Source organism: Vanellus vanellus (assembly GCF_965231255.1).
Source record: "Vanellus vanellus genome assembly, chromosome: 1".
NCBI lineage: Eukaryota > Metazoa > Chordata > Aves > Charadriiformes > Charadriidae > Vanellus > Vanellus vanellus.
Window position 1 is genome coordinate 154,585,172 of NC_138905.1, and position 26,207 is coordinate 154,611,378.

At 36.7% G+C, this 26,207-nt stretch overlaps 1 protein-coding gene across 3 annotated transcripts in view; it reads right to left on the minus strand.

Moving 5' to 3' along the window:
• Positions 1-1,499: 1,499 nt before the first annotated feature.
• The window catches only part of TMCO3 (transmembrane and coiled-coil domains 3), a 36,269-nt gene continuing 11,561 nt past the window's right edge, over positions 1,500-26,207 (minus strand). The window contains exons 5-14 of one of the 3 annotated variants that reach the window (XM_082487926.1): positions 24,910-25,101; positions 23,999-24,127; positions 22,049-22,141; positions 20,652-20,838; positions 19,593-19,710; positions 18,808-19,003; positions 12,271-12,421; positions 4,905-4,984; positions 4,260-4,409; positions 1,500-2,673 (exon numbers count right to left, since the gene is read on the minus strand). In XM_082487926.1, the coding sequence (XP_082344052.1) occupies positions 2,560-2,673; positions 4,260-4,409; positions 4,905-4,984; positions 12,271-12,421; positions 18,808-19,003; positions 19,593-19,710; positions 20,652-20,838; positions 22,049-22,141; positions 23,999-24,127; positions 24,910-25,101 (1,410 nt within the window). In that variant the 3' untranslated portion in view covers positions 1,500-2,559. Of the gene's footprint in view, positions 2,674-4,259; positions 4,410-4,904; positions 4,985-7,271; positions 8,646-10,904; positions 10,987-12,270; positions 12,422-18,807; positions 19,004-19,592; positions 19,711-20,651; positions 20,839-22,048; positions 22,142-23,998; positions 24,128-24,909; positions 25,102-26,207 lie in introns of those variants that run through there. The other 2 variants (XM_082487928.1, XM_082487927.1) reach the window with 2 other exon arrangements.

A 26,207-nucleotide genomic window follows, 5' to 3' on the forward strand; every position in this document is an offset into this window, starting at 1 on the left:
TTTCCATACAGGCAGTCAGGAATAAGGCCTGTTGTTTCCACCCTGAGATTGTATCATGAGACTACCCCATTTTGACATGGAATTAGGCATGGAGCCATTACTTGCATTTCAGGAAGCATTTACAATATCGCAATATACCTCCAGATTTCTATGACACAATCTCAAACAGCTGATTGTAAACAAACTTATCGTATGTCCATTAAGATTAGTAATTTGAACTTGCATCTAATATTCAATCAGGCAATCCAAGTTTGTGTCAACAAAGAGGCACAGAACATCAATAGTCAGATGAGGCTCCTTTTTCTCTCCTCAGTTCTCCAAGAGCCTAGCCAAGTCATGACTGAATCAAAAATTATTTGGGAAAGAAGTAACAGAGATGAGGAAACCAGTAAGGTATCTAGATACTTGCTTTTCATTTTGGACATAGTACCAAATGGAGTCTTCACCCAACTCCTTTAAAAGGTCATCAGGAAAATATTTTGTTTCCTTTAAGAGACACAAATCATCAATATTTCCTACTCTCCTAACCAGAATTTTCCAGAGAAGTACAACTAGCCACAGCAATTTATTTAGACAAAAGGTTTACTCATCACAGCTGTAATACTTAGTTAGCCCTTGAAACTGTTAAACAAAGAGACATAATGGAAACCATACAGAGGTCTTTACCATGGTCTTTCATAAATCCTCTCCCCCTTCCCCCTCCCCGAATCATAGGTGGTTAACTACATGTGAAATAAGCATCTTTCAAAACCAAAATGCGGCATTCGGGAGAGAAGCTTGTATTTCAAGCAGAAACTATGAGCTAGATCAGTGGATAGAGTAAGATTCCTCTCCCTAGCACAGTTAAGACACAAAGTTAAATTATAATCCAACTATTTTACTTATAGGGCAGCTTTTTCCTCTGCATTTGTCAGTGTTCCTCAGTAACTTTTGAAACCATTCAAGGAGAGGTGGAATTGCCGTGCATTCCTGCAACTTTTATGAAGAATCAGTGCCTGGAGAGGAAGCCCTGAACCCTACCCTGTCCTAACAGTACTTACACACTGCAGACTAGTCCAAGCTGCATTTTGACAAGCCCGCAGATGTCAGAGAAAACACAGGAGGAAACTGAGGCTACTACGATAAAGGAAAGAGGTATGAAGCACACAAATCCATCCAAAGCTTTGTTTTGCTACTTGGAGGACAGCTTTCATTTTAATTGGCAACTTAATCCTATGTAACATGCATTTTTCTAACCGTTTTGTGGGTATCAAAGTTATTTCAGATGACAGTATAATAGTGACCTAGAGTGTTAATATTTCTTCAATAGCAGTGTTTTTAGCAGATAAACCTCAAGACAATTTTTAAATTGTTTGTCAGAGCAGACTACAGTCTGAGTAAGCTTTCTCTACAACACTTAAAGAATGGGCTTTTACAAGGCTTATCCTGCTACATAGAACATTTTAAAGAACAAACATTTAAGATGACTTCAAAACACCATTTTTCAAAATATCATGATATTTTAACAAGACTAACAATTTATTCAATGCAAATGCAAAGTATAAAGTTGGGGAGTTCCAAATACACATCCAGTCAGCCATTTCTAGTTTTGTGCAAATTAATTTACTCAAAATAATTTCAAATCTAGCATAGGGTCAATAACATCCAACCTCCAAAGTTACAGAACTGATGTATTTCACATCTGCTTGAAATCAGACTTCCCAGTTTTACTAGATTTAGTTTTTATTCAAAACAAAGAAAAAAACTGTAAACAATTACTGTAAAAGCAATTAGCAACAAGAAGGGGTGACAACTGTCAGTCTTCAAATATAATTTAAATTACGCCCTTTCCTTACCATCAACTTTTAGTCAAATATGTAAATAAATACAAGAATTTACACAAATAAAAGTTACCACTATAGGAAAATACATTATATGCTGTAATTTGGAATAAAATATATAGAATATTGGCTGCATCACTTGAAATATGTATTTGACCGCTTAAAACAGTTTGGTGCTAAACGGTTAAACCTTTTCTTTGTGCAGAGGACTACACTTTTACTCACTGTTAGAAATGTGTTTTGTGATTAATTTTATATTAGTATATTAAACTCCTAAATGTGAAAATGACTCACATCATTTAGTGAAAGAAGATACCATAGGCACCATAGTTTTTTTTCTTTTTAAACAAATTCTGGTGATGAACCAGCAGTAACAAAATAAAATGAAAATTTAAAGGCACATTCAGACAACAAATAATCAACACAGTTTGCATGATGCTATATTTAAAAAAAAATATTTATGCTTTGAATAATTGATCAGATCAGGAACAAATATTGTGGCAGATTCTAATCTGTCAGAGAGAAAGTAAATTGTAAAAGGTGTGCAATTCAATTACATAATTATTTTTTTAATGTTAAATTTTGTTTCGTTTTAAGGTCAGTATAAGGCTTATAACCAAGTGCACATTAAGAGGACTGGCTACTCAAACCCTCCTGTTTTCTGAGTGCATAGAAATACAATGAACAATGAAGATATTTCTTGCAAGAAGATGTATTCTTCTACATGTGCAAGTCTTAATCAAGTACTTGAGCGTCTTTCGGGTCTTGGAACACATTTCATAATTGCAGCTCTCCACAAGGCAGGGGCAAGTAAAAGGCTTAAAGTAGTCACACTCAGAATAAGAAGATAGACCTGAAAATTGGAAATAAAAGCCATTACTTTTCTTAGTCATACGGTAAACTAAGAAATGACTAGAAGTTTGAGGAGATCAGGCTTTTCTGGACAATATTTTCAGGAAACTTCATCTGTCTTCCTAACCAACTATGCATCTTGTTACAAAAGCAAACAAGTGCATGCACAAGTCATCTAGTTATCTGTTTATCTGGTTTAAAGATACAAGTGCAAAAAACAACGTTATGAGCTTACAGAAAAACAATTATTTACATGTATAGTTAAGAGGTCAGTTTTGAAAGGTCAAGGTTTGCTCAAAGGTTGAAGGCTAAATACCACTTTATTAAAAAACTCAAAACCTACACTGGCTTAATGATATAGTGGCAAAGTGCACTACTATTATATACACTTAAAAAAGCTAACAAAAATCCCTTTAAGTTGTACTGCACATCTTCCAAAATAAGATCTTAACTACATATTCTGAAAGAGCCGTATAAAATGGCAGCGGGAAGTAGTTTTGAGGTCTCAAGCAGAAGAATGCTTTTTGGAAATTTCAGAGCTGTATAAACCTATACAGTAGACAATCACGTGAGAGCTGCCACAGAAAAAAAGGAAAGCCTGAAGGCCTCCAAGCGCAGTGGGTGGGCCCCTAAACTGGTTCTCTGATCATGTAGGGATATCTTGAAACTCTATACAAACATACAGTATTTATAATTCCTAATTATATGCAGGAGTGAACATGAAAATGAATCACCTTTACCTATACAAGTGAACAGCATTGTGTAAGTTTTTCACACGTGCTTTATTTGGAATTGGTTCCAGCATTATACAGCCCATTTGCTGACACAATGAAAAAAGCTCAGAGTGCCAGCACAGTATTTTTATGAGCAGAGATAGCAGCTAGCACTAGAAAGTGAGGTCACTTGTTGTATCTCTATAACCATAATTTACTTCAATTCACAAAGCAAACTTCATATTGAAAAATAGCATTCTTACAGCTTCAATATAAAACTAAGCTTAAGGTTTCTTTCCTAGGGGATTTTTTCTATGACTACTGAAAAAGCTGGTTGTTTCTTCTGCAGAGGATTTAAAATAAACAAGCTTTGCAGGTAAAGATTCAAGTTTGTTTGCTTGTTTAAATATTAAGGCAATTTCCACTTCATCACATCTGGTCTCTGGTTCTCATTTACTGATATTTCCTTAGTCAAATCCTATACTTTCAGTTACCTCTTTCAATAGCTATATCAGGATTTTAAAAGCAAAGGCTTCTGAATCTTAGCGACTTGGGTGCTATCTACAACACACTGCTCAGTTAATAAAGAAGTTTAAGTGACAGCAGTTAAGGCAAAACATTTATAATTAAGCCATTTAAAAGTAAACCCTGCTATTTAAAATATTAAAGTACAATATGAAACAAGTAGAAAATGGGACTAAGAACCCTGTCAGGGACATGAATCTCTCCATTTGTATGGGTTGATTCTACTTGTTAGCAGTTGAGAGACGCCACAAAATTGGAATGTATTGGTATTTCAAATACACTGTAATACAAAATCCCAGTAAGTTATTCAGGTGCAAGAAATGAAGTTAATAACTATAGAACAGCTTACCTCCCGAGATATGATCCCTGCTCTGCGTGCTCTACTTCCCAGAACAAAAGAGAATTCACTGACTTGTGCCAGTCCTGCTGAGACAATCCACTTGATATACTGACTGGTCTTTGGAAGAATCAGAGAAAGCACAAGCACTGCCAAGACAAACTTTAAAAATAGGGAGTTTGGGGGGTTGTTTTGTTTTGTCTTTTTTTTAATACAAGAGCAGCAATAGATGAAATAGCAAAATATTTGTGAGATAACATAGCATCAAATACAATAATTCTGGACATAAACTACACTAGTAGACTTCTAAATGCGTCTTCTGTATTAATGTCAAGAGACATGTACACTGCACAGTAACAAGTGGTATCTTGTTTACTGTAATAAAAACAATAACTTTGTCATAAATCCTGAGCTAAACAGACGTTTCTCCATGTGTAACTTATTTTTAACATTAAACAAAATGTTTTTAATATCCTAGGAATGCTGTATCAAACTGTATTCTAGTCAGTAAAATTCCTCCAAATACTGATTTACAATAAAGATGTAATATTCTCTTTTATGTAAGATTATCAGTTCTTGCACAGAATTTTCATTAGGGCATGCAGCAAAAAGATTATTTAGACCATTAAAAGATAAAAAAAGAGAAAAAGAGAATACCTTCATTATGACCACAGACAATGTAAGGAATAGCAAGACTGTGAGTTCATATATTACAAATGTGGGGAAAACATGAAGTCCTAGGAGGAAAGAAAACAGTATTTCAAAGTTTAAGGCCAAAATATTGCTATGATAATTTTCTGAATTAATAATAGATTTAGTTGCAAGAATGTATTCTCAGAAACAAACAAAAAGCCCTAAAATATCTACCAACACTACCTACTTAATCATTAAAGCACTCCCTGCATTATCCAACCATTTTTCCTTTGGATGGGTTTAGCACAAATGATATTCCCAATTGAGTTCAATTATATACGACCGATGCATGAACGCTTTCATTTATAAAGTTTTCTCTCTTCCACACCAGTCAACAATCCAGAATCTGAACTGAAACTCACCTCTAATGAAAGCTATGAAAATACTGCAGGGAAACAATTCAATTGTTCTGCACAGTGACTGTAACATACACTTTGCTACCTGTTTAACATTTTTGTATGACATGGTAATGGACTATCACTGTGGGAGGAACATGATATTCAGTATTTGTACAGACTATAGCTACCACAGAAAATGTAATTGTTTTGATCCCATGACCCTTGCATGCAAACACTGAAAGTCACCTGAACAGGAAGTCACTTAGACTAGAATCAGGCTAAGTCATAAACCCCTGAGCGCGGTCTAACAATTAAGGAATTATATAAAACCCCATTGCTATGATGTTGGATTTTCTTCTGGCGGGGGTGGGGGTTGTCTATCTTTTTTAAATTTTATTTTTATTCTTTTTTTAAAATTTTAATTTGATAATTATATGAAGCAAGGTAACAAGAACCATAAAGAGCACAGAAATTTAAAAGTAAATCCTGTTAATATTAAACAGAAGAAAAAGTAATAGGTGTTTGAGAAGTCCTGGAGTCACTGAGGAAGAATCTTACTCAGAGCTGACTAAGTCCACTTTTTCCTCCTAGGTTATGAGGAACTTCTGCATGCAGACATAACTGCATATCTTTGGAAGTTCATTCCTTTCTCATAAAAGCTCTTAAAAAGAGGAACCAAAATAGTGGTGGTGTTCCTGATGCATCCATAATAGTTGGCAGTTCTCCAACCCAATTACTTCTGGTGAAGCACAAGAGTTTAGCTTTCTAAAGCACAAGGCATGTAAATTGATGCTGTAAGATCTTATTTTAACATAAGACAAATTTTCCCTAATTTTCCAAGTGGAGAGCAGTAATGAGTGGCGTTCCTCAGGGGTCAGTACTGGGGCCTGTACTGTTCAACATCTTTGTCAGCAACATGGACAGTGGGGTCAGCAAGTTTGCCGATGACACCAAGCTTTTTGGCGAGGTAGACACACTGAAGGGGAGGGATGCCATCCAGAGGGACCTGGACAGGCTGCAGAGGTGGGCCCAAGCCAACCTCATGCAGTTCAACAAGGCCAAGTGCAAGGTCTTACATCTGGGTCGGGGCAATCCCAAGCACAAATACAGGCTTGTCGGGGAATGGCTGGAGAGCAACCCGGAGGAGAAGGACCTAGGGGTGCTGATTGATGAGAAACTCAACATGAGCCAGCAATATGCGATCGCAGCCCAGAAGGCCAACCATATCCTTGGCTGCATCAAAAGAAATGTGGCCAGCAGGTCAAAGGAGGTGATTCTGCCCCTCTACTCCACTCTTGTGAGACCTCACCTGCAGTACTGCATCCAGCTCTGCAGTCCCCAACATAAGAAGGACATGGACCTGCTGGAGCGTGTCCAGAGGAGAGCCATGAGGATGATCCGAGGGCTGGAGCACCTCTCCTATGAGGAGAGGCTGAAAGAGTTGGGGCTGTTCAGCCTGGAGAAGGGAAGGCTCCGGGGAGATCTTATTGAGGCCTCCCAGTACCTAAAGGGGGCCTACAGGAGAGCTGGGGAAGGACATTTTACTAGGGCATGTAGTGATAGGACAAGGGGGAATGGCTTTAAACTAGAAGAGGGCAGGTTTAGATTAAACATTAGGAAGAAGTTTTTCACTTTGAGGGTGGTAAGGTACTGAAACAGGTTGCCCAGAGAGGTTGTTTGAGGCCCCATCCCTGGAGGTGTTCAAGGCCAGGCTGGACGTGGCCTTGGGCAACCTGGTCTAGTGGGAGGTGTCCCTGTCTATGGCAGGGGGGTTGGAACTCGATGATCTTCAAGGTCCTTTCCAACCTAAACCATTCTATGATTCTATGATTCCTTGCCCCATAGAGCTTCAGAACCAGAACAACTGTAGAGAACTAAAAGTTGTCTTCTCTTCCTGAGTGTGCAACGTGTCATGATGTTTTGTCCATACGCAAATTCCATTGTGGATGAAAACGTACTTCAAGTACATCAGATTTTATACAATTACTCCCCAGTCAGCATGCACACACTGTTTTATTTCCTTTCAACTACTGAAGCCCAAATGCAAACAACTATCAGGATAAGGGGAGAGATGGCAGAAAGAGACACACACCACACCAAAAAAAGAAATCCTAATGTGTGCACACATGCACAATGAGGGGCAAATAGCTTCTGGTTTTTGGTTTTGGTTTTTTTTTTTTTTTTTTTTATCGTTTATAACATGCATGTTGCTCATTTACCTTTAGGCCCATCTCAGAAACATGCATGAAAAGCAGCTAGAGAAATACAGCCTGTAACAATGTCATGTTTGGTAAGAGGGCCAACTCTGCCACATCTAGAATTGAAGACTTTAGAGGGAAGCAATAAATACAGCCTAGTGCTCTCATCACTACTGGCTGATCTACCTTTTCAGTTCTGGAGGTCATTTGGAACAGCCTCCCGATGTGGAGATTATTACAATATTCAAAAGAGCTGAGGCACAAACTACCACAGATTTCTGTATTAACCTGTGGAGGAAGTGTTTGCAAGGTGAAGCAAGCCTAAACCTGTTACATACACTATTTTGAGCAAACAAACAAACAAACATCCCAGCACACAGACATGTTTTTTGGGGAAATAAATCCCACTACAGTGGATTTCATAGTCATTACAGACCTTTGCCACAGCCCAAGATGAAAACACAGGATAAGGCCACAAGTCATAGCAGACTGCTATACAAGCACATGAAGCCTTCTTCACAACTCAAACGCGATCAGAAAGAGATTAACTTCATAGATGAAAGGTGTGCGAATATGGCCATTTATTTCAGTCATTTTAACCAGACTTTGTGACTAAGCTCAGGAGTCACTATGGACTTGTTCTCTACAATGGAAGAAAAACTCCAATCAAACATTTCAAGAACTTCAGCACCATCAACAGGTAGCATGTGGCATGTTGGCCTGTCACCAATAGCTAGGGTATCACTTAGATATCACATTTTCAGAGAGCCGAGCATATGCCGCCAGACTTCAATTCTAAGTAGTGTTCTGGAATAACTGGAAGGGAGGCCTTGGGGTGAAGGTGACCTTGCATCAATGTCAAGCCAAAAAGCACAGTTCACTCGTAAAAGTTGGTGTGTGTTCTTCTATGGACAATTACAGGCAAGATTTTGCAGATTCTTTTTATAAGTACTTTTTTCTTAACAGGTAAACTCCCCCTCCTCCCCAATTAGACAGGTTTCACCAATCCACTGGATGGCCACTGAAAAGCACGTGAAGATCCAGATGCAGTCATGACCACATCCTGGAAGATCCAGCATCAAGAAAAGGAATCTTGGAGATCCTCGATGGCAGACAAGATTACGGAAACCGGAAGTCTGTTGGTCAAATTGAAGCCACTAGAATTAATTCTGACACATCCTCAAGACAGGACATCACACAGAAAAATCACATTAATGATGCATTGGGATGCTTCATCAACTAAGTCTTAATGAACCCAAGATCACAGCTAGCAAATGCAATAAATGCTACAGCCCTGGTTAGATTAAGTAGTGAGGGGAAAAGCAACATTTATCTCAATTTTTCTGCAAAGGGGAAAGTCTTTTTGATGCTAGTGTCAGTTCTGAAAGCTTGAAATCACCAAGCTTCATTGTGTTCCATGCAGGACAACAAAGCAGCAGAGCTGGATGGAAAAAAGGAAGGCAATGTATGTCCCCTAACCAATTCCAGTTGGGATGTTCCTTTGATTTCTCTCAAATTCAACAGAAATGTTAAGAGGCTCATCAGAGAAACACTGTGTGTGTGTGTTTACTCTGGACAGTGGTAGTGCTGACAGTGTCAGCATCACCAATCTTCTGAAGAAAAAGACCGCACTGTTAAAGCATTTTCAGCATCTTGCATTCAAGCTCCAGCACTGACCACAGGATTTACCCAGAAGGGAAACATGGAGCCTGGCAAGTGAGGACATCTGTACAGCACATTGAGGACACACAACTTTGTCAGTCAGTGGAAGTAATCTGCCTCGTCACCACTGGCAGATAGGGTCCTGATGCCCAATTACAAAATCCATACACCCTGGAGACTGACAAAAATAGGATATTGGAGCCCGAGGCTTGGGGGAGGGGGGAGTAAAACAGTCTATGCAAAGATGCCTTCCATCTTCCTAAAAAGCAATTAAACCAAAATCAAACGATGCAGAGGTGGAAAGGGAAGAATCTGAGCACTAGGTTCCAAAACAGAAACGAGAAAGTTTGTTCTCAAAATGTGGCTCCAAGGGATTGGTCCAGATGCACCCTCAGAAATACTAGTGAGGACAGAGACTGACAGGAACTTTCTAACCTCAGCTGATAGCATAGAGAGCCGGAAAACTTGAAGAACACACACAGGCCTAAATGAATGTACAGATGGAGAGCAACTCAAAGTACAGCTGTTAATGCCTAACTGTAAAGGTGTATTATTCCCATAAATGCACCCATGCATGAATTTGAAAGCAGTAGCATTACACAGGTCAAGCTAAGGGCAGGACCACTGTTACAGATACTACAAGAAGTACAATTCAGCTCAGCTTTTAGGCACCGGAAGGATTTCTGTAGTGAGAACAGAAAAGCAGGCATTTAAAGCAAGCAAAATGGGAACTAACTTTTCCAAATGATGTATTTACAGTCACTTTTCAATTAAGTCAAATTTTTCTATTTATTCCTTTATTCTAAAAGGAATGGAAATTATATTACCGTGGCGGTGTACCATCCCACCTCAGGATCTCAAGTGTTTCTGGCTCTCTATAATAGGGTGTTTGCTGCATATAGCAACAAGCCTTCTCTTTGGGCAGAGGGGGAGAATCCCTGTGCCCTTTATAAAATTTCACATAGTAAAATCTCTATATATTTATAGACACATATCATTTGCATGTATATATAAGTAGAGAGCAAGCAATAGGTCTTTTCTTGCTAGATTTTTTTTTAAGAAGTTTAAGGAATACTTTTTATCCTGCTCAGGTTTTCTTTGCGACATCACATCACATCACATCACTCCTTTTTAAAACCTACCTTCTTGCAACCTCCCAAAGCTTCCTGTTAACCACAAAATTTAAAAGTAATTGAAAGTGAAGGGGAGGGAATAACATTTATTGGGGGGGTGTTTGTTTTTTTTTTGTAGGGGTTCTTCGTTTTTGTGGGGGGTTTTTGTTTGTTTGGTTTTTTTTTTTTAACAAGTAAGCATTGTCACATTTTGTCAGAGGTTTATAACATAGCTCATTTTTCTGATTTTTAGCTAACTTTCTTCTGAGGCAGGAATAACAGCCGTTTTCTGTAAAACCAAACAACCTTGTTATGCAATTTTCTTTTCCTTCTTGCAGTTATAATGGTAGCAACAGTTAAAAAGGTGTTCTGTTTTCTTAATTCTGTAACAGAACTACCAAAATAATTTCCTTACAGTATAACGTAGGCTATGTGGCGTGCTGCCAGCATGCCAACTGAGGTCTTGTTATTTTCTTGTACTGTACCAAAGTCTTATCTCTAGTCTTAATTTATGCAGTCACAAGAGTGTAGGACAGTATTTTTGTTCACTCCATTGTAAAATTAACTTTGGGCTTATAATTACTTGCCATGCTTTGTAACCCTGATAAAACTATCTGCTCCATCACCATCTTTACTCAAACACAAACAACTTACCTGTGAGCACTTAATAATTACTCATCCAACCTTGTCAGTTATATGGGCCCAAGAGTTTTACCACAGCTCACCACTTTCCTCCCTTTATTAAAAAATAAGTAATTCAAATATAAAAAATGTTATCTATTACTAAGCAATCTGACTGATCAGCACAGGCTATTATCATGGGCTAGGTAAAACAAAAATCAAGACTGGCAAGCATAACTATTTCCTTTTCGTGTTGACAACCATCAGAAACAGTTTTAGTTTCTGTTATGAAACAATACGTATCAAACAGGTATTTAAGGAAAGGCATTAAAATTACGCTGCTGGGACTTCACTGTTATCTGAATAAATATGTGGAGATAAAAAGAACAATAGAAAACTTTAAAAATAAAACCAGAAGAAAAAACAAGGGTGATATTGGAAAAAAAAAAAACACCAAAACACCGAAAAACACCCAAACCCTATGGAGTTTCCAAGTTAGATTGGTTGGAAGGAGGTTGGATTTGTGCATCAGGCCACATTCAAACGCCCTATTTTAGGCCTTACAATGGCTCCCAAAATAGGACATGCATCTCCTCTACAATCCACAGGGCTTGTCTCTTCATTCACTGTACCTAAGCACTTCAGTCACATGTTTTAGTTTCCTTTAGAGAAAGCATATTGGGGCATGCACAGACAGCTAGCAAATGTTGCAATTAAAAATGAAGCTACTGATTGACTGCAAATATTCCCGTTTTGATAACAAGCATGATGAGTTACTCTCCTGGTCTTAGGTATCAATACTGCATTTCCGTTGGCATTCAGGTAGTCTCTGATATACATCTTGTTCAATTATTTTTTCCCTGCCTTGACAACACACAGATCACATTTGCCTAGCTAAAGAAACAAGACGCTATAAAAAAAGATCTGTTTCCATTATCATGGCTTCTAGAGAAAACCAAGCCACAAGAACCTTAACTCTACTCTACCAATTGACTCAAAATAGTAATACAATTTTAGTATAAATTACAAATATAGCCACTGTGAAGACAGAACATTTAAAAAAAAAAAACCAACAAACCACCAAACAAACCAACACCCAAACAAAAACGTTTTTCCCTTCAAATTTCTAGTTACGTGCTTTAAATAGTATGAATTCAGAATTAACAATGAAAAACTGACATTAAAATAAGTATTGGGAGTACAACACAGGAATTGCTTATGAAAATGAATGTTACATTTAAAAATATTAGCAAAGGCAAACCAATATTGTGGTCAGTTAACAGTTTAATATTTTAACCAAATAAAATCTATCTCCTCCCCCCAGTTTGTAGACACCACTTTTTTCTCCTCCCCCACATTTGTTGGTTAACAGTATTTTTAAAGTTTTCTTAGAAGTTACCTATGGATGCAAAGAAAATGATGGCAAGAAAGTCACGTATTGGTTCAATACAGGACATAATCTCCTCAGAAACCATGTGACCCTGAGAAGAGATCAGAGCTCCGGCTAAGAAGCATCCCAGCTCCATTGAAACATCCAACAGCTCTGTGATCTGTCAAGGAATAACAGAGAATCTATTACTGTTCTCTAGCCCCGAGTGACTTTATACACCATTTCATGGTGAAACTATAAAACTGTACATTATACCAAATGTAGGAAATTACTATGTCTTTATGCAAGTTCAACAACAAATAGAATTCAGTGTATTTATTTCAGTGTTCTGCAGTATTATATTTATACAAAAGACCCACAAAACCAGTTTCCCCTCCATTTTACCTCCTTCCCCACAAAAAAAAATATTAAATTTTCTTAATCTACATTGTAATGCTTTGTGTCACTCTTACGGATAGCATCTGATTTCACAAAAATGAGAAAGACCGTAACAGCTTCAGAGTCAGGATTACATAATACATTGAGGCTGTGAAATAAAGCAGTAAGAACAGCATATTTTCCAGCTGTCAAACAAGGGGAAAAAATAAAAATCAAAGCTTATCATTTCGGATAATAGTCTCAAATTTAGCAGAAGTCCCAGGCATAAATTACATTTTATTACTGTAAATTTGACTTAAATGTGCCTGTGTGCTTTACTGAACAGGGATGCATTTAAGTATGTGTAGTAAACTGCTGAAATGAAGCACGATATCCATTTGAAAGAATTCAGGCTGCTTCATTCTTTTTATTATTTGAATACGGTACTAGAGGGAACAGATGAAACACATGTAAAGAGACTGAACTAAAATGAAAGCAACTGCTCAAGGCAATGCTCAGAACAGTAAAAAAAGCAAGCAGCACTTTTAGTAGGCATAAAGCATGTTTTAAAATAATCACTTTAAAACCATGCTGCTGCAGATGGTCATCTTATTGAGAAAGGGCAATGCAATTAATACTAATAGAACATTTAAAACTGAAGACTTATTTCCATACTAATTTAGGTTAAGCAACAATACACTATAGTACATTTATGGACAACATTCATCATATCTTGAACAGTGTTACACTGTAAGGTATGAAGGTAAAACTCAAGTGACTTGTAATTAATGGAGGAGAGCAAAAGACACAATAAACAAGTCCCCAAGCTATGCATAAAATGCCACCTAAAAATAAACCCCAGACTTTTGTGTCCTGAAGTATTAACGTCTGAATGCTCATCACATAATCCCATTTATGCTAACAGGCTGTAATTTATTGCAAGACATTTAAGAAAACAAATTGGTTCTTTCAACTAATGCAAATAGTTGCTTATCAGGAAAAACCAACAAAATAACATTATAATGTTACTCTCATTTTAAAACAAAAGGAATTTCAGTGCTTTTCACCACAATTTGAAATTGTAAGAGGGAAGAAGGAAATATACATAAAAGGCTTAATTTAAATTAATCACCAAAAGATGAATAAAAGAAACAGTTATGAATATGAAACATTTAAGTTGTGCTCAATCACAATCAAGTTGTTTTAAAAGTCACCACCTCTTGACTACAAATAAGACCCAATACAACCTCTTTAAATAAAGTTGGAATTATTTTTACTATTCAGCTATATTCCCCCCACATTTAAGTGTTACCAGCTGCAACAGAGCTCCAGATCAAAACTTTTACAGCTAATATTTTAAGTATTCCCATGTACATGGTTAGGTTACCATGTAAGAAGGGATTTAGCATCTCTTGTATTGGAATTGCACGATACTCTGCTGTTATGAGAATCACTATTCAAGTAAGGAGCAATTTAAGTGTGAAAGAAACATGCTTGTTCAGAAAGCATCAGACATAACTGGAGCAAACTGTATGTCCCTCTGGGTTTGCTCCTACAGCATAAAAACTGAATTCCATTCCTTCACCCTATGACAAGCTAAGTATGAGCTCAAGGGCCTGGTAGATAAAAAAAGCAAATTTTGCTATTTCTTGTCTACTGTCTAGGTAGTACACAGCTTCAGGTCTACAAAATCTATAGGTCACTTTACACACAGAAAAGTGTGAAGTGGATGAATGGGCAAGAAAGGAACTAAAAACTACATCATTTTCTTAACCTCATCCCCCCTCCTCCAGTCTGCTCTTCAGATTTATACGGACTCCTTTTACTGCTCCCATCCTGGTTTCTGGTTGTCCAATAACATTACCAATAAGTGGATACATTTCCTCAACTAAATCTACAGCATCAGGGTTTATTATATATAATGTGTGGGAGTGCGCACACACACCAGAGAGGGTCCATTTACTGGCATGAAGGCATTCTCAGCAAAATTTCTTATATAAGCAAACCTTGGGAAGTATTTTGCAGTTACTATTCCCTCTCCGCTTGCATCATTTTTAACGTTTTGCCTTTACCAAACAGGACTCTAACAATTACTAATCCCTGGGCTCTGCACTGTCCTTTTCCCAACTCCTACATTACAGAAAGCTTTTTCATTCAAAATTAAATGAAAAGTTTTGGCAATTTACATGTTTTTCCCAGTACACTGCAGTTTTCAGTTCTTTTCAAAGGTCCCATTTCACTCTAATTCAGAGAGGATTGTTTTGCTTTCACTAGAATACCGGATTTTTATTCTCAAATGTTCTACCATGGCAATAAATAAAAGAAATAAACATTACTGCTATAATGTGTTCCAGTTGAACTTCAACCATTTGTTCAGCAGTTGTTTTGGCTATATTCTCTAATAATGTGTATCTTATTGCTTATCTTTAATCATCATAGAAGTTTAATGAATAAGGTAAACCAGTAAAATTAAAGAAATCCCTGATGGAAATAAATGTATTAGAATTTCAGGCTTCAATAATTTAAATCTGTCCAAGAGGTGAATTCTAAACTTGCATTTTAAGGAAGTAAAGCCTTAATGGAAATGAAAACAATTTTTAGTGAGCTTTTTAAAAACTCCATCTCAACTGTGTTTTATTAAATAATTAACTACAATATTTGAGATTACAGTTCTTGCTTAATCTTCTCTTTTTAATTGATAGAAAAGAGTTCATAAGCAGGTTATAAGCCACTGAGAAGTACTCCAGGCAAACAAGGAATGACATTCCTCATACACTGCAGGAAAAAGTATGGACATTTTCATATATAAAGTACTGCAATAACATAGCCATATTTTCTTTTCATTTTTTTTGGTATGTAAAGCAAGCTTGCAATTTCCCTCCATTTGCTGCCATCATCCCAGGTCAACCATAAGGCAGTTAAACTGGCAACCACTTCTACCCCTGCCCCTAAACGTATGCACGGTCTTATAAACATGTAAATGTAACTGCCATCCGTCTTGTCAGGTTAGGTTTTATTCTTTTCCAATTCCTTCATAACATTCAGCAACTTAGTCTTAAAACATAACAAAACTGATCACTGTTGTCCCACAGATATCTAATACTGCAATTCATTATCAGAATAGCATTTAAAACAATTTTCCTTATAATGTTTCTGTACATACAGAACATGAAAAAAGCAACACTACACCACTGAACATGCTGGCTGACTTATAACATGTTCTTCAGCTCATTGTGGTATATAGCTCAACCTGAAAGTACCAGTTTGGCCATCGATACTAAATGGTCATATTTAAAACCATAAGCTAGGTTTGCTCTTTATGTTGCGATTCAAGAGAACAGTTCCCCAATTAAAAAATAAAAAAATAAATAAATAAAAGCAGTACCAGCATAACTCAAAGTTTGCAAAAGAGTTGCTGAAAGTGCAATAACGATCTACTGAACCTTTATTACTGATGACAAGGTACACAATTGAAAGATGCAGAACTGTATCAGCTAGACTTCTATAGGATTGGCACTTGACACAATCCTCACCCTGATCTGCCTAACTAGTTAAGGGCAAAAAGGGAGGGGGGATTTCAGTTACTTCTGAGAATATCTGGGAACAGAAGGAGGTATGTTAAGCTCCAATTCTTGGTAAAATATCTCATATTTAAGATTTGTTGCATCTCTTTTAAGTTAGCTTATCATAAGAGAGGTATTTAAGATCCTGTTTCAGATTTAATGTGTTGCAATGTTATCCAAGTGAGCCAAGCAATTCAGAAATGCTCAAGAGTCACTTCCATACAGAAAGTTCCTCACCTGACAGGGTAATGCTTACATCAAAATTGTTTACTCATGCTGCAGTATAGGAACCTCTTCTATCCTATCCTCCCTCTTTTTTTCCCATATAGAATTTGCCCTTATTGGTAGAGAAATGGCAATTCTTGTTTAATTAGTCATCTGAGATTTTCAAACACAGGAAACGAGTAAAATAGATCATGTATGACATGCGTTACATGTGCTAGTGTCTCATATGAACCCTAACCCCTACACAGGATAAACTTAGGTGGACCCCAGAAATCCAGTCAATACTGAAGCACCTAACAAGTAACTGTATGCATGAAGCAGAAATATCATGTCATTCCTACCCCCTTTGTCATGTATTGGAAAGGACGTGCCCCGCAGAATGACTCACATGCTACATAGAGAGTTAAAATATTTTGTTTAAAAACATCTCTCAAGTTTTCTAAATGGAGCTGTAGAGTCATCTTTGGTTAAGGCCACTAAAATATGCACTCTCTTAATTCCTCCCTTTACAAATTTAAAAGCTTTTTTAGAATTACACTGGTATGGAAAATTCCGTGATTGCAGATAATTATACAAACTCCACCAATATTTAGGCTTGATCTTCAAAAGAGAAAGATCTTTGCAGGAAACATGACAGTTTAATTGTTTTCCTACCTGGCACCCAAACCCCCTTAATTTATCCTTTACAAATACATGCAACATTTTTTTAAATTAGATTGCCATCCCCTCATCATATGTTTTTATTCCTGACATATTCCTGGAGATTTTCAAGACCCGCCTGGATGCAGTCCTGAGTAATGTGCTCTAGGCAATCCTGCTTTAGCAGGGGAGTTGGACTAGATGATCTCTAGAGGTCCTTTCCAACTCTGAAAACTCCGTGATTCTGTGATAATAGGGCATCTATACCAATTAAGATTTGTTTTCTAGAAGAATTGTTCATTGAACTGTTCAACTGGACAAAACCAAATACTTTTTTGTTTTGGTTTTTTTTTTCATTATTTTTTTTTTAAGGCTTCGTGCTCAAACCACAGCTTCTAGCATTACTATAACGAACATATCGGTGTCGGTGAATATCAAGCATCTCAACTGGTTTACTGAGGTTACATGCAGTATCCTTTGTACTGTTCCCTTTGATACATTATTTATCAACTTTAAAAGGAAAACTGTACACAAAATATTTGCTCCTTCACAAACACTTCCCATGCTGAAGCAGCATTCTTTTTTGCAGTACAAATCCAACACACTCAATCATATTCTCCCTCAGGTATGTATACACACATATATTATGTAAAGTCACATATACAAACTCCTTGTACATTTGACATGTTATTTGGGCACAATACGCCAAATTCAGTCAGATCAGTCTACGCAGGCCATATTTTTAATGAAAGCAAGACTGCTCCTAGATACCATAGTATTTCATGCAACTTTTGGGGTTTGGTCGTTGTTGGTTTTTATCAAAGTTGTTCTACAAATATTATGCTTGATAGAAAGTTAAAAGGAGAAACTAGTTTTGTTCCTTCTCTTATTAGATCGCACACCTGTTTGGAAAATTAATAGCTGTTTAAAGGGATGGCATTTTTAACCTATACAACAGAAATCAACGAATTGTAAAGCTACACTCTCACTAACTTCTTTCTTGACCTTCTTCCTGAAGGAGGTCAGCTTTCTCTGTTGGACCTGTAATAATTAAGCAAGTACCCCTAGAAAAAAGGCACATGCACAGGAACTTTTCAGGATAATTTTTCTCAGAGGACATAACAATCTGCACATCTAGGATAATGGAGTTTCAAACCCACAACATTTCAGTGACTGTCACAGTCTCTTTTCCAGCAGAATAGTTTTTCAGAGGGCTGAAACGTGAGATAGAAACAAATAGAAGGAAGATTCATAGGAAAATGAACCAAACCCAAAAGGGCAATCATAACCTATGAACCTTAAGGCATTTCTCTACTTCCTCAACTTCATCCCAAACTGTTTATCTGCCACAGAAAAATAAAAGTATTTTATAATAAAAACCATGTTGAGAATTTGCTATTGAAAAGAAACTTGTGAGCAAATGTCAATCAGCCATTATCAGTATCTCAAAATCCATCCTAAATTATTTTCAAATGCAAGAAGTAGCCCAAAATTAAAACTGCAATCATGATTCTTTAACTGGCTGTATTAAAAGTACCAGCAGAAGTTCGGTTGATTCACATTCAAATTTTATTTCTTCTTACTTATCTGTGCTGTAATGCATGAATCATCTGTGCATTTGGGGTTTGTTTTCAAACATTTTAAAACCAATTAACTACAGAAGTACGTGGATATGCAATAACAGTAAGTGTGATGGCTTTTGTGATACTGATGCAGTAAGCTACCACATGTATCAAAATGTTTTATTAATTTAAAAGATTACCGTTAACATAAGGAAGGTGAATGCAGTTATTCCTAGAATGAGGATTTCTTTATTCCCTTTGCTTTCTGCATGCAACTTGCGATAATACGGTCCTATGAGATAAGTCTTTATAACAAGACATATAAGAAAAACAGCAGCCAGAGAAAAGAGTATTTGGCCAATCAGTATCAGTATTCTCAGTATTTCCTTGAAAATGCTGGAAGAGAAGAACAAACAAAACATTTCATTCAAGTGCTCTCAAGCCTCCCAACCAGTTCCCCTTAAGTGAAAAGATCTAATTCCACAGATGTTCAAAACTGAGTAGCTACAGTAAGATATTTAGATACATTAGTAAACAAGATGAATACTAAATCTGCGGAGTGCCCATCAATCTCTTCTACAGCCTAGAATTTACTTCCATGTTGACTGAAAAAGATTTTGTTGATTGATTTTCAAGGTAAGCCATCAGGCTCAATAATGCTATCGCATAGTGTTTGACAAAAATATGTCTTGAGGGTATAAAGTAACTGAAGAAATTAACTTTTTTTTTTTTTTTTTTTTTTTTTTTTTTTTACAATAACAAACTTTTCACTACAAATTTTAGTACTGGACAGGACTAAGGCAGCTAGAACAGAAAGAATATCCTCACACAACATGACAAGTACAAATAGTAAAGGGAACTCACAGAACAGTGTGTATTTTTCATGGAACTGACATTAACTGTAGCGCTCTCATATTCATATATGCAGTCTACATACTAATTAGAAGGGAGTGGGAGGAAGATACATACAATATTTTTTTTTTACCTGGAATATGTGCTCGCTCCTGCTTGAATAAGTGTAGGCATGACAGCTATAAATAAACCCAGCTGCACATCCTGCATCACCAACATGCCAAGTAGTACGCTACTGTAGTCAATATCCCCTGCACGCCAACAAAGCAGTCATGGAAACATCCATCAGAATCTATGAATGCTTGCGGTGCTCAGAAGTCTAGAAATGTCTTAATCAAATGGAGGCTAAGTATAGTTCTCATTCAAAGCATTCTGTCCGCCCCCTCCCCCCCATTAAGTGAATTAAAATATGTAAAAATAAAGATATATGTAAAATATAAATAAAATATTCATATGAAGCTTCTGTTACACAATAAAAACATAGACTTTGCTTAGCAGTTAAGCACTAGTTACGCATTTACTGGAACTCCTTCACTGAAAACATCCAGTCTTTAGAATAGCAGACACGTTAAGAGCGAGCATGTGTAAAATATACACTTTGAATTTAGGCATTAGAATATTAATATTCTAGGGGGTGGGGAGAACTTCAGTGCAGTATGTATGAGGGAGATTTAAGTGGAAGAAAGGAGCATGGCAAAACTTATGAACGGAAACATTTAGAAGTCTTTGAGAAGCTAGCAATATGGCACTTGAAGGTACTTACTTGAAGGGCTGTTAGCTATGAAAGACTACTTGAGCTGGTCTTAGTTTGTTGAAGAAGGATGTGAATTTTTTAAGTTAGCCTTTCTGCCCTGATGACAGACTGGTAGTAATGGTCTAACCTGGTAACCGCTTAAAAAGCACAAAAATTCCCGACCCTCAGTGAAGTCAATTCTTAACGTGGAGTGTACTGATTGGGCTACACTGTGTTTCTCCAGAGGACTGGCTGTGTAAATAGCAGGCACACCTCGTAACACGAATACACACAACACTGGCCAGTCTTAAAGGTGGATGATCGTTTGTAAACCAAGCTTAAAAGTGGTTTTTGTTTTGTTTCATTTTTTAACTAGTTTCTCTTGTAATATTACAAAGTCAACTTCTTTCACATTTGATTGTAGATGCTACAGTAGTCCATATTTAAAATTGTACTTACCTTCTTTATCGCCTCGAACACTACCTGCAAGAAATCTTGACACCAATGGAGTACTTGATAAAGATAAACAAGTGGAAATGAAGACACTTTGTGTTGGTCTAATTTGGAGCAAGTGTCCCCATAGTAAACCAAAGGCAATCATCAGAACCGTCATGTAGCAGGGTCCTTGCAAAGATATTTTCCATACCTTGGGAAGAACACAAGTTCTTATGATAAATTCTCACTGATAAGTAACAGTGATTTTCAGCGCAAATAAGCAGTTAAAGATGCATGATTTGGGGCTGCAGTGCTGGGCCACAGAAGTAATGGGCTGTCATCCTATACATCCTAAAACTCTTAAGTTATTATGCCTAGTAGTTAATAATCCGTGCCAGAAGGCTAATTACCAGAAATTAGGTAAGTTTCCCAAAGCTCACAGACAAATTAAGGGCCAAAAGGTCTAGGATAGGATGAAATACATTAAAATCATCAAATGGAAGACCAGTTATCTGATGTGATTCCAGTGTGGGGGAAAAAACTGGAGTGGCAAAGACCACCATCAATACCAGCAGCTCGCTCCACACTAGTGAGCACACAGTTCTGAAGTAACAATTTACACAGTACAGTTTAGGAACCCTTAATTACTGATTTTTATGTTTGACTTTAGATGGACTAAAAATAGCAGAGTAAGCTGAGTGCTCATAAATTTTAACACATTTCAGTTAAAGCTTTTATAATCTCACAAACTCAGAGTCATCAGTTTAGGAACAAATCTCACAACGCAACTCTCTACATACATACACAAATCACACAATGCAACTCTTTACATACATACAGTCTTTAAATATTTTGCAGCAGTATTTTCCACTATTAAAATTCTAGCTGGTTTATGAGATAACTTTTTTTTTAAATTAAGACCAAAAGAAACTTGTACCTTTTTGCTGAATCCTGATGGCCACATCATGTAATATTCCAGATTGTGCTAACATACTTGCAGAATCAGTTTATTAGCCAGTACAGCATGTATCATCAATTCAGTATGCAGTACTTAACAAACTGATTTTTTTTATAACAGGACTGGCAAACATCACTGGACACTCCGTAACAGCAACTGCATGTTACTGCATGTTAAAATAAAGCAGAGATGGATTGCCATAAATTGTGTGAGATTTTTCTAGTAAGCCAAGTGTTTTACTAAAATGAAGAGAAATAGCAAGTTTTTTTTGGAGACACCAAATAAATAATGCATTCTGTTCTTTCCAAAGAGTTAAAGAGAAGAAGCAAATGTCATATTTGTCTTTTCAAAAATGTATAGTTACACCAGTATATTATAGGGATAGTGTAAAAATCTGACATAGAAATGATAACTTGAACATTAGCAATTAAATCCTGTAATGTAGAGGTATTAATAAAAATACCTTTCTTAATCTTTCAGGAGAAAATTCCAGGCCAACTAGAAAGAGAGTGAAGAATACACCAAACTCTCCTAATGTCTCCACCTGTACAATAGACTAAAAAAACCAATAAAATAAAAATCAGTGCACAGCAGTCTACTTATAACACAGATTACAAGTCTACTTACAAAACAAATTGTTTCTCATTATGTTTCCAAAGGTAGTTCACTTGCTGGTCATATGACATCAGAAGTTCCCTCAGCATCTTTAGGGTTCAAACATTTTTCCCATCCCCTGGCTGCTACTAAATAATTTGGCTGGACAGGGCTGGTCACCCAAAACGCACATGTGTGTTGATGTAGGTAAGCTTGCTGGCTTGTTGAAAATAAATAGGTTAAAATTTTATGCATATGCTAGTAAACCCCCAAGGCTTGCATTCCAGAAGTTACTTCTGGCTAGTTATTTTATTGGTCTATTGGTATAATGATTCTGCTAGACTGTAGTTGCTGTTCTGTTCTCCATCCTATGGACTCCATGCATCCATCTCTCAGACCAGTACAACTACCAGCTTTCCACTTCAGAGAAGGGTGCAACGGCAAGAAAAGTGGTTGTCTTCCTTGCCACCACAGAAAACCCCAATATTTCTATGTATTTCCAGTTCAGAGCAGAAGAGGACAGGGTCTATCATCAATCACAGAGAAGTGGAGATGGAAACTATTTTCCCTGCCAGATTAGAATCCGCCTGCCTCCTAAATTCCTCTGCAACTTTTTTATGAAATACAGAAGAGACAAAAGGAGAGAGTAGACACAAGAGACCCAGTCAAAATGAACATTATCCAGATGAAAAAGTCTAATCACAGCTCCACAAGAAACAAGGAGCTCACTAAAAAACTGTTCTAAAGAAACTACCCTTATCTCCATTCTGACCACATCATCTTCCTCAGTGTAAGTCTCTGAAAATTTGTTGTTGAATCTCCTTCCAATGCCAAGCTTACAAACTTGTTCCTCAGTCTAAGTGGTCAAGCTTTCTAGACCTTCTCAACGCAGAAGTTATGTATGACAGGAAGTTTATTATTTAGTCTCCATTTTAGAATACGAAATTTTGAAAGTGTAGTATTTGTAGCCTTCTCTTCCAATATGAGATGGATAAAATCCTACAATTTCTACTCATCCCTACTTACTTTTGAGCCCAGCAGTCATTTTCAACAAAAGTCCACGTAAGAGCAGAAATTGCAAAGACAGTAAGTTCCCAGCAGTTATGTGGATATCAACGTAATAGACACATGTAACTTAATCAGACATTACCATGAAACCTTAACATGTGTTCTGTTTTGCTTGCTGGCTAAACAATCTGTTAATGCACACCAGACCACTAATCAAAACATGCACAATGTCTAGCCAACCCCAGCCCACGGTTTCACATTGAGCGAGTAATCAGGGTACACGTGATGGAGCTAAAAAGGTTCAAGAGACTTGAGGAATGTGGGGAGGGGACTGGAAAAGAACTAGGGTGACTAGGATGGATGAAAGAGCTACAGACATGCAAAATAAAAATAACTCTCTAGGAAGCCAAACTAAGCTACTCAGGGAACTACTTGTTTTAAACATTTCCTCCACTGCCAACACTGGCTTTTTGCAAGTTTCTGAATATTTGATGTCATTTAAATAATTTGGCTCTCAAATGTGATGCTTTATGATTAAAGACAAAAAGAAACAAACAAAAAAAAAAACCCCACAACACACAACCTTCAGCTTTCACTTTCAACAATTGCTTATGTCATTGTTATATAGGAGAAAAAAAGTTGAAAACAAAGTGATGGAAAGGCATAAAATTTAAGGCCTCATTTTGCAAGGTCAAGGTTTGGGGATCTTTATTTATTTTTAAATATGTCTGAGGTTAGCAATACCATATTCTTTAAAAACTACTTTTGAAGATTGAAATGCAATCAGTCAAGAAGCAACTTGCACACTTACCTTGATACTATTTAGTCCTGATGGTCCTAAGAGTACTCCACAGATGATATACCCAAACATGGTTGGCAATCCTATTGTTGTGCACAGCCAGCCACATGGCAAAGACAACATTCCTATTGTCACAATATCCTAAATATATAAGATTTACAAATGCATTAATATAAAGGACACACAAATTTGTGATTAAAGACTATTATCTTTCAAAATATAAATAGCACTGTAAAATTAAATGTAGAATACTGCCTGTGAAAAGAAAACACAACTTCAGTAAACTAATCTGAATATTTTGTAGTAGGTGTAAGCACTGCAGTTCTGCAGACCAAGCAGATGTGGTACTGACCTTGAGTAACTGGTAGCTTTGGAGACTTTTGATGAATTCATTAAATATTTTAAATACATTATAGGAAGTAGTTTCCTGGGGAATTGGGGTAGGGGTGTGTGACACAAAATGGTGAAACAGATCCATTTTTGGGGGTGGTTTTTTGTTTTGTTTTTTAAAAAACACCCAACCTAATCTAGTTATTCTTCATTAAACACAAATACAATTATAAACATGTCTATGTATTTTCCAGCATCCCTTTTTTCACAAGACATAAACAAATAAATTCTCTCTAGTGACAATATGGCAGTAGCTGCTTTAACACTGTGCAGTCCGAGAGAAGGGATGGTGCCCCAAAGGTGCAACAAGTTAAACCAAATAAAAACAGAGAGGATTCATGCAGCACTGCACTCAGTCTTGCGAAGACTGTACTAGGAGTAGGGAACACAGTAGGGATCACCAGTAGACGGGGGAATCATGAATGGGGACAAATGCCAAAACTATATTCAATCCAATCAAACATACTGGCATGCAAACTACTGGGACTAAATCTTACCAAAATGAATGACAACAATGTCTCCAAAATTATTACCTTTATGAAATGATGATCAGCCCGAGGAATGGTTGAATCTCTGGGCTTGGTAAGTATATACTGATTGTTCTGGGAATCAATAAGCATGCTAAGACCTAAGTCATCCTCTACTTCTCTTTTTGAAGCATTTCTTTTGGAGTTGGCTTCATCTTCTTCCACCCTTAAAACCGCTTCAAAGTTAACACCTCTTACCTGTAAGAAAAAGAATGCAAATAACAAAACAAAAAGGGGGGAGGGGGTCAACGAAGCATACAGTAAAAAGTGAAAGACTATTAGCTGTGCTTGAAGTTGTCCAGCATTTGTTGACAGACTAAAAAATATTGCAGTTTACTGCAGTTTCTTCTTAGAGAAGTCTTTCAGTCTCTTCATCAAAATTTGATGTCCGTAACTGAAAAGGCTATAATTTGCTTTACATTTTAAAAACAGGAGCTTTCCAGCCAAGTTGTCCAACCAAAAAATATAGAGACAGGGTTTCAAAGCTGTGTAATTCCAATTCAGTATTTTCACTTGCACCTAATCTGATTGATTTTTTTAAAAAAAAACTTTATCACATATAGAACACAAAAGGTTGGATTGAAATGTAACATATTATTCCCTTGAACAAAAACAATTAGAGCTTACAAAGTGATTTTGAGTTCACAAAAATCTGAAATACTGACTGCAACCCAAGTCAAGAAAAAGTCACTGTCCTGTCAATTTGAAGGAGAGAGGATAAGAACTGTTTCTACTTGGCTCTGTCTTTAGTGCCTGCAATTACAAAGTGGAGGACAAAAGGATGATTTCATTATTCACTGTATTTTAAGTAATGTGAATTTTACCACTATTCAGCAACAGTTAAGGTTGTTACTGCTTTTAGACTCCAGTAAAGAGAGTAGGCTGTTGTCATTCCAATGACTGACTACAAAACATTCAGCTTTTCTGGATTGCCATATTTTGCCCAAGCAACTCCCCAATTCAATGATGAAATGCATTCACATAAGTCATCTATAAAACAGCCTCCAATTTTTCTTTGCTGATTCCCCAGCACATTTCCCCAAACTGCTCAGATAAATATTGCATTTTCAATATCTAATATTTAACCTGCAATTTTTATCCTTGTCTTCCACTCCTTAAATTTGGGGGGTGTGTGTATGTATAATTAAATAAAAACTTTTATCATAGGAATGACCTTTTTCCCTGTTTTTGTACATCATACAACATGAAAGGCCTCTAAAGAATTGGAAGTCACTAAGAATCAGAGGAGAAAAAAGGAAATATGATACAAATGATGAAGTTCGCAAAATTATTTAGAAGCATAA